The 8,494-nt window shown below is 51.6% G+C and overlaps 1 protein-coding gene across 2 annotated transcripts; it reads right to left on the bottom strand.

Annotated features, from left to right (window-relative positions):
• Nucleotides 1-4,256: 4,256 nt before the first annotated feature.
• LOC133056616 (proteoglycan 3-like) lies at nucleotides 4,257-8,290 on the bottom strand. 2 transcript variants are annotated; one of them, XM_061142108.1, is made up of 6 exons: nucleotides 8,268-8,290; nucleotides 7,763-7,892; nucleotides 7,029-7,327; nucleotides 6,417-6,548; nucleotides 5,158-5,269; nucleotides 4,257-4,421 (listed from the first exon to the last, which is right to left on the bottom strand). In XM_061142108.1, the coding sequence occupies exons 2-6, from the start codon at nucleotides 7,818-7,820 to the stop codon at nucleotides 4,363-4,365; spliced, it is 660 nt and encodes a 219-aa protein (XP_060998091.1). In that variant the 5' UTR covers nucleotides 7,821-7,892; nucleotides 8,268-8,290; the 3' UTR covers nucleotides 4,257-4,362. The 2 variants fall into 2 exon arrangements, with proteins under 2 accessions (XP_060998091.1, XP_060998098.1); XM_061142115.1 differs by having other exon boundaries at nucleotides 5,190-5,269.
• Between the last annotated feature and the right edge of the window lie 204 nt (nucleotides 8,291-8,494).

The following is an 8,494-nucleotide window of genomic DNA, read 5'->3' as shown; positions in this document are numbered from 1 at the left end:
ATCCTTGCATCCCTTCATGGGTCACATTCAGATGCTCAGCCTGGGCACAAACCAGGTCACGAATTCTCTAACCTGGTTCTGTCAAAGGGACAATAGTTACTGATCACACAAGGCCATCCTTGGAGAAGCCTGCCACAGCTAGGGTTTTCCAGGGGGCGCTAGTGGTAAAGAAACCACCTGCCATGCAGGAGACATAAGAGACATGGGTTCAATCACTGGGTTGGGACAATGCCCTGGAGGAGGCCATGTCAACCCAGTCCAGGATTCCTGCCTGGAGAATCCCATGGATGGAGGAGCCTGATCGGTTACAGTCCATGGGGTCACAGAGAGTTGGATATGAGGGATGTGCTTTAGCACGCATGCATTCACTCACCATGTCGGGGGGTGCTTTACAGAGGCACAAGAAGCAGAAACAACTAGCAGATTCTTTTGTGTTCACTGGAGAAGGAAATGACAACCCACTCCAGTACTCTTGCCTGGAGAATTCCATGGACAGAGGAACCTGGCAGGCTGCAATCCATGGGGTTGAAAATAGTTGAACACAACTGAGCGAATTTCACTTTGTGATTATATTGCAATCATCCTCATGTTCCTGAAGCTGTGTCTGATCATATTTGAGATCTTACACAGAGTTGTACATATTTTAATAGCAGTTCGACATATGTTGAGTCCCTAGATACAGACCCTGAAACAGGATTTGAGCAAGTAGAATATTTGGGAGATGCTGGAATCAGAGGAGGACTCATACAGGGAAGAGAAGGCAGCCAGTACACTGTGTGTGATAAAGCCACCTTCCTCAGCGGATAGCTGCAAGTTAATCCTGCTGGGAAACTCTGGGAAGCGGTGCCCAGGACATGCCCCAGAATTATTCCACTCGAGGAGCACAAGACTGCAATTCTACACACACCCACTCCTGGGAGCTGTGGACTGTCCCCAGGGACTTGCTAATATCCAGGCACATTAAGGCAATAGCTGTTTGTGGGAGAAAATGTCCTCAGACATGGAGATGCAAGTACAGTGCATTGAGAGTCCACCTTGAAGACTGGAGACGGGACCGGGGAAGTCCCACCAAACATTTAGGGTCAGGATACATGTGTGGAAGTCACACTTGGTCTCTGACGGTCTGTACAACTTGGGCAGGAGAATGAGCCTGGTTCCTCATCTGTAGGACGGGATGACACCCTGCCCTCCTCTCCTTAGAGCCAGAGGGGTGCGTGTGTCCCTGGGACGCAGAGAATGTGAGGAGGACCATCGCTTGGGTCTCCATCCCAGCTGACCAGCAAGTGTCCAGCATGGTCCAGCCCCTGTTTAAGGACTGACGCCGGGCAGGCAGCAGGAGCAGCAGGCAGGGACAGGCCAGTGCTGCCCACCTGCTTCCCTTCACCCCAGGCCCCAGCCCCCTCCTTCCCTCCCGCCTCCTCTGGGGTCACTGGACACCCTTCACTAGCTTGCCGTCAGGGCCTGGAGTTTGCATCCCTGGCGGCCGGCCTTCCCTAGGGCAGCAGTTGGATGTGTGACCCTGGGGACCGGACTGGAGGTGGGAGAGGGGGTGACTGTCAGCCAGCCTGGGGAGATGGTGCTGGGAAGAGCCAGCCCTCCAGAGGACGGGCCTCCTGGGTCTCTAGACTCATCTCCACCGTGGTGTCGGGCAGGGAGGGAAAGACCCTCCTGGGGCTGAGTCGGGGAACAAGAGGCTCAGAGCCCTTCCCTCTGTGTCTTCACAGGAGGCCCTGCAGTCGCTCACTGCGGCTCAGCCTCCTGTTCCACTCTTCCTACCGAGCTGGATCTTCCGGGCAGCCTCCAGCTGGCCCCTCCCACCCCCAGCAATAAAAGTGTTTTCCTGAAACTGATTTCTTTTCCTTCCAGACATTGATCTTCTTTGCTTAGCCCCCCTCATGAGATTTCTGCCTTGTAAAGATCATGCCTTCCGACCCTACTGTGTTCCATGAAAAGGACTGGAAGTTATCACTCTGAAGGAGACTGTAATGGGGTCCATGGGGCCTTCTTACAGACAGAGGAAGGTGCCCACATGCTGTTTCCATAGGACATACCATTACTGGGTACGTGCCTTGCAGGTGCTACCAGTGGCGGATGTGACTGGTGATGGAAGCACAGTTTGATGCTGTAAAGACCAATATTGCACAGGAACCTGGAATGTTAGGTCCATGAATCAAGGCAAATTGGAAGGGGTCAAACAGGAGATGGCAAGAGTGAACATCGACATTCTAGGAATCAGCAAACTAAAATGGACTGGAATGGGTGAATTTAACTCGGATGACCATTATATCTGCTACTGCGGGCAGGAATCCCTTAGAAAGAAATAGAATAGTCTTCATAGTCAACAAAAAGAGTCCAAAATGCAGTACTTGGATGCAATCTCAAAAACAACAGAATGATCTCTGCTTGTTTCCAAGTCAAACCATTCAATATCACTGTAATCCTAGTCTATGCCCCAACCAGTAACGCTGAAGAAGCTGAAGTTGAACAGCTCTATGAAGACCCACAAGACCTTTTAGAACTAACACCCAAAAAAAGATGTCCTTTTCATTATAGGGGACTGGAATGCAAAAGTAGGAAGTCAAGAAACACCTGGAGCAACAGAAAAATTTGGCCTTGGAGTACGGAATGAAGCAGAGCAAAGGCTAATAGAGTTTTGCCAAGAGAACACACTGGTCATAGCAAACACCCTCTTTCAACAACCCAAGAGAAGACTCTACACTGGGACATCACCAGATAGTCAACACCGAAATCAGTCTGATTAAATTCTTTGCAGCCAAAAATGGAGAAGCTCTATACAGTCAGCAAAAACAAGACCAGGAGCTGACTGTGGTTCAGATCATGAACTCCTTATCACCAAATTCAGACTTAAATGGAAGAAAGTAGGGAAAACCACTAGACCATTCAGGTATGACCTAAATCAAATCCGTTACGATTATATGGTGGAAGTGAGAAATAGAATCAAGGGATTGGATCTGATGCACAGAGTGCCTGAAGAACTGTTGATGGAGGATTGTGACATTGTACAGGAGACAGGGATCAAGACCATCCCCAAGAAAAAGAAATGCAGAAAGACAAAGTGGTTGTCTGAGGAGACCTTACAAATAACTGTGAAAAAAAGAGAAGCAAAAGGCAAAGGAGAAAAGGAAAGATATACCCATCTGAATGCAGAGTTCCAAAGAATAGCAAGGATAGAGAAGACGGCTTTCCTCTGTGATCAGTGCAAAGAAATACAGGAAAAGAACAGAATGGGAAAGACTAGAGATCTCTTCAAGAAAATTGGAGATACCAAGGGAACATTTCATGCAAAGATGGGGACAATAAAGGACAGAAATTGTAAGCAGAAGCAGAAGATATTAAGAGGTGGTAAGAATACACAGAACTGTACAAAAAAGATCTTCATGACCTAGATAATAACGATGGTATGATCACTCAGCTAGAGCCAGACATCCTGGAATGTGAAGTCAAGTGGACCTTAGGGAGCATCACTATGTACAAAGCTAGTGGAGGTGATGGAATTCCAATTGAGCTATTTCAAATCCTAAAAGATGATGCTGTGAAAGTGCTGCACTCAATATGTCAGCAAATTTGGAAAACTCAGCAGTGGCCACAGGACTGGAAAAGGTCAGTTTTCATTCCAATCCCAAAGAAAGGCAATGACAAAGAATGCTCAAACTACTGCACAATTGCACTCATCTCAGACACTAGGAAATTAATGCTCAAAATTCTCCAAGAACCATGACTGGATTTAGAAAAGGCAGAGGAACCAGAGATCAAATTTCCATCATCCCCTGGACCATCACAAAAGCAAGAGAGTTCCAGAAAAACATCTACTTCTGCTTCAATGACTATGCCAAAGCCTTTGTGTGGATCACAACAAACTGTGGAAGGTTTTTCAAGAGATGGGAATACCAGACCACCTGACCTGCCTCTTGACTCATCTGTATGGAGGGCAGGGAGCAACAGTTAGAACTGGACATGGAACAACACTTCAGTTCAGTTCAGTTGCTCAGTCGTGTCCGACTCTTTGCGACCCCATGGACTGCAGCACGCCAGGATTCCCTGTCCATCACCAACACCTGGATCTTATTCAAACCCATGTCGATTGAGTCAGTGATGCCATCCAAGCATCCCATCCTCTGTCATCCCCTTCTCTGCCTGCCCTCAATCTTTCCCAGGAAAGGCCGAATGAGAGCTTCCAGGATTTTCCAACCCAGGGGACTCCTCCAAAGTGTGCAATGAAGAAACCAGTCAGGAGATGCTGTGAGAACGAGGCTTTATGATGTGGGGAGGCTGGGGGCAAGGGGGTGAAGGGAGAGACAGGGCAGGCCGGGGAGCAAGGAGGCAGGGTTTCCCGTCTCTGGCTTAGTGGGAGCAGACGAAGGGCAGCTGCTTATTGCACTGAGCTCGTCGCCAGCGACCCCCTGGGGGCAGAGAACACAGCGATATCAGTTGCACGCCTGTGTGCCTGTGTACCCCACCCCAGTCCAATGCGCCTCACAGCTCACCTTTGCCTACCAAGCTGAGGGCCGTATGTCTCCCCATGTCCCAGCTAGCCGCCTTCACTGATCACCTCCCTTGCAGAGGCAGAGTGCTAAGTGCTTCCTATGGACTGTGCTTTCACCCTCACAGTGACTCCACGAGGTCAGGGCTGTCATCACTCCCATTTCACAGATGGGAAAACTGAGGCTTGGGGAACTGATAACCCACCTTGATCTCAGCAGACAAGTGGCAGAAGCCAGATGTGGACCTCGGCCATCTGACCCCAGCCCGCATGGTCTTCCCCCCGTTCTAAACTCCCGCACATCGGGCAGCCGTGCTGTGGGAGCTGGGGACTCATCTGTCAGCTGGCCCTTGTTCCCACGTCTTCCTGTGTCCCTTGGCCACACCTCCCATTCCCGAGTGTCCCTCCCATCTGTCCCACACTAGCTCCTTTTCACCGTCCCGTCAGAGGAAGGGAAGGAGCCTCGCTGAGTCTGGAGGACAGAGAGCCCCCAGCTCCGTCCAGGACCCCTCACTGGGACTCTGAGGATCCCTCCTCCCCAGCCCTGCTCACACACAGGGCGGGGTTCTCTAGGAGGGGAGACGTGTGTGTGCAGCTCACAAGGACGTGTGTGCAAGTCCACCTCGCCCCCTTGTCTGGGCCCCTGGCCCCCTCACCTGTGGTGCAAAGGGCTATGCAGTGGCCATACCCAAATGTAGGTTGCCAACGGGCCCAGTTTGTAAAATTCCAAGAACTCCCATCAATCCAGCAATAGTTCTTCCACAGACACTAGAGAAGAGAGAGGCTGGGTCAGAGGGCAGAGGTCCAGGAACACAGAGGCTGGGGCTCCTGAAAGTCCCCTAAGCATCTCTCTGGACACTGTGTCTATAATCTCCTCTCACTGTGTCACGTGGCTAGGACCCCACCACACAGACCAACCCCCCAGGGATCTCAGCCAATGACATGGAAGAGCAAACATCACTCCCAGCTCCCACACAGAGGAGGCTTCTCAAACTTCACTGAGCAGACACGTCTCCTAGGGATCTGCTGGAAATGTGGATTCTGATTCAGGAGGTCTGGGGTGGGGCCTGAGATCCTATATTTCAACAAGTGCCAGGGGATGTTGATACTGCTGGTCCTTGAACCACACATGAGCAGCAAATGTAACAGAACTTAGTCACAGTCCCCAAGGTCACTTTGAGACAAGGACCCACTTAGAGATGAGGACACTGAACTAAGAGGCAGTCTTTCAGCCAGTAACGTGCAGAGCTGGGTCTGAACTCTACCTCCTGTCTCCAGTGATGGGCTGATAGACATGTCACAGCCAGCTTTGGTGGAAGATGAGAGGCAGAGGAAAGAAAGAATCTTGATTTATAATAATTGCCCACTTCTTCAGTGTAAATGCATCCATTGTGGCAGATTTCAAGCTGCAAGCATGAAGCCACTGAACATGGGTGAGGAAGAGAAGAGCTCAATCATCACCTCTCCTAGGTCAGTACAAGGCAGCTTCAGGTGCCAGGATGAGGTTCGATGGGAGCAGGTGGGCCTTGAGGCAATCAGACGCACCCTCCCCCCCGGGCCTTCCCTGGTGGTCCAGTGGTGAAGAAGCTGCCTGCCCATGCAGGGGCCATGGGTTCGATCCCTGTTCCTGGAAGATCCCATGTGATGCAGAGCACCCACTTGTGCTCCCACTGCTGAGCCAGGGCTCTTGATTCTGTGCACCCCAACAAGCAAGGCCACCTCAAGAAGAAACCCATAACCCTCAGTGAGAGAGCGCCCCAGACACACCTAGAGAAAGCCTGGGTGCAGCCAAATATGAATAAATGAAAAAGGCTGTAAAAGATAGGGGATTGACTTCCCAAGTATTAAGCCAACCTTTTTTATAGAGGACAGAAAGAAAGAGCTTCCTCTGCCTGGACATTGGCCCCTCACTTACCCAACCTCTGATGAAGCCTCCAATCCAAACCTGCGCTTGGTTGGTCCTTATGGCCATGCGATGGATGAGAGTGTTGATACTGAGGCTGTGGATGGAGGCGAGGTTACCTCGGTAGCACGTCCTGCAGACTGTCTGCAGAGAGAATAGGCAGGAGAGAAAATTCACTGATTTCTTGTTAAATGCCTGAGCCTCCAGGACAGACCCCACATCCCTTTGCAAATCAGAAATCAGGTATCTACTGCTTCCCCTGAACCCCATCTCTTGTGCCTTTATGTGGGCTTTCCTGGTAGCTCGGCTGGTAAAGAATCCTCCTGCAATGCAGGAGACCTGGGTTTGATCCCTGGGTCGGGAAGATCCCCTGCTGAAGGAACTGGCAACCCACTCCAGTATTCTTGCCTGGAAAATTCCATGGACAGAGGACCCTGATAGCCTACTGTCATGGGGTCTCAAAGAGTCAGACACGACTGGGCAACTGCACTTTCTTTCATTCACTTTCTTTTCTGATGCATATTAGCCTAAGAGAACCACTAATCTAAGTAATAAGAAACAGAACGTTGAATCCAATCCTGTCTCTCCATCCCTGGTCCCCGAAGCAGCCTTGGTGCCATATACCTGAGCTCCATTAAACGTCCTGGGGGTCACCACCATCGTGTAGCGGCAGCTCTTGCACTCAGGACTGCCCGGAAGTCGCACTGTTTCCTCTTCCTTGGGGCACTGCACGTCCTTGTCTAAATCATCTGGGTATAACTCTGAGGCCAGCTCATCGTCATGGGCGTCCTTGGCCTCCTGTGCCCCCGACTGAAGCACCTCACCACTCAGGGCCAGCACACCTTCCTGCCCCCCTGAGCCTTCCAGATCCTGGCTCAGGTCTGCCTGTGTCTCCGGACCACCCAAATGCGGGGCATCCTTCTCTGCAAAGAAGAAATAGCTCACTGTTAGACAAGGTACCACCTCCCTCCAGGACCACAGACAGCTCTGATGGCTCCACTGTGTTCTCCTAGGGATTCCGTCTGGGACCAAAGACTGGGAAGATCCCTTGGGGGTTGGATGAGCCAGAATTCTTGCATCACACACATTATTGCATGAGACCCTGAAGCTGGCTGACACCATGTGCAGGTAATTTGGGAGTGAGACTTGTGAGATGCCCTCGTCTTCACAGGTGGGTGTTTTTCCTGGCAAAGGAGCCCTGAGGGAAAGTTCAGGTCACAGCTGTAGGTCCAGGAGAAATCGAACTAGAGATGGGCTGGGGCAACTGAAGAGGGACTGTGGCCTTGGACCCATAGGAGCAAAAAGGAATGCAGGAAAGAAGAAAGGAGAACAGATGAGAAGGGGAGGGGAGGACTCACCCAGATAGAGAGCAGAAACTGTCCCCAGCAGAAATGGCAGGAGCAGGCAGCCTCTCATGTCCCTGCAGTCTTGTGACAGACACACAGCTCCACGTTCTCTCCTGGGGACTTCCTTGTGTCTGCACGGCCCCTGGAACACAGTGGAGAGGCAGTGTCTGCTTAACTGATAGATTAAAGGGCAAATGAGAGAGCTTCCTTGTCCCCCAGAGAACAGACCCCGAGCTGGAGGATCAGGGGATGAACACAGGGCCGGGAGCTCAAGTACAAGAGTCCCTTTCCTGAGAGCGCCTCTCGGCTCCCTGGAACAGCACTCAGCTCAGACCGTCACCCCTAGAGGAACAGGGGTGCTCACCTTCAGCGCCAGAGTCAGACACACTGGGGAAGAAGGGGGAGGACAGTGCTCATCATGGTGCAGAGGACCATAATCCCTGGTGTTTCCCATATACAGCCCGGGTTCTTCCCAGCCCGGGGCCTGTCCTCCCGGGGAAGCCGAGGGAGCACTTACCTCCTGAGAGTCTGAAGCCTCCACTCTCAGTGCCTCTGGCTGTTGGCGCACAGAAGCTGCCCTTATACCAGGCTTTGGGGAAGTGGGAAGAGGCCAGGAGGATTGCCCCAGGCTCGGGCGGTTGGACAGTGGGGCTGATAAGCAGTTGGCTCAGTCCTCCCACCCTTGAGCCCTACACACTGCTGGGACTTCAGGGACCTGCCTCCTGTTTGGACATAGATCCCCAA

The sequence above is a fragment of the Dama dama genome, chromosome 1 (genome assembly GCF_033118175.1).
Source record: "Dama dama isolate Ldn47 chromosome 1, ASM3311817v1, whole genome shotgun sequence".
NCBI classification, from domain to species: Eukaryota; Metazoa; Chordata; class Mammalia; order Artiodactyla; family Cervidae; genus Dama; species Dama dama.
Note: the sequence above shows the minus strand (reverse complement) of the source record. Positions and strands in the feature narration are given on the sequence as shown.

Bases quoted from the DNA above. Each gene is read 5' to 3' on its own strand.
- LOC133056616 (XM_061142108.1), bottom strand. From the start codon at position 7,820: ATGAGAGGCTGCCTGCTCCTGCCATTTCTGCTGGGGACAGTTTCTGCT. The intron at 7,328-7,762 runs GTGAGTCCTCCC...TCTTCTTTGCAG, and splicing joins AGTTTCTGCTCTCTATCTGG to AGAAGGATGCCCCGCATTTG. The intron at 5,270-6,416 runs GTAAGTGAGGGG...TCTCTTCTCTAG, and splicing joins GAGGCTTCATCAGAGGTTGG to TGTCTGTGGAAGAACTATTG.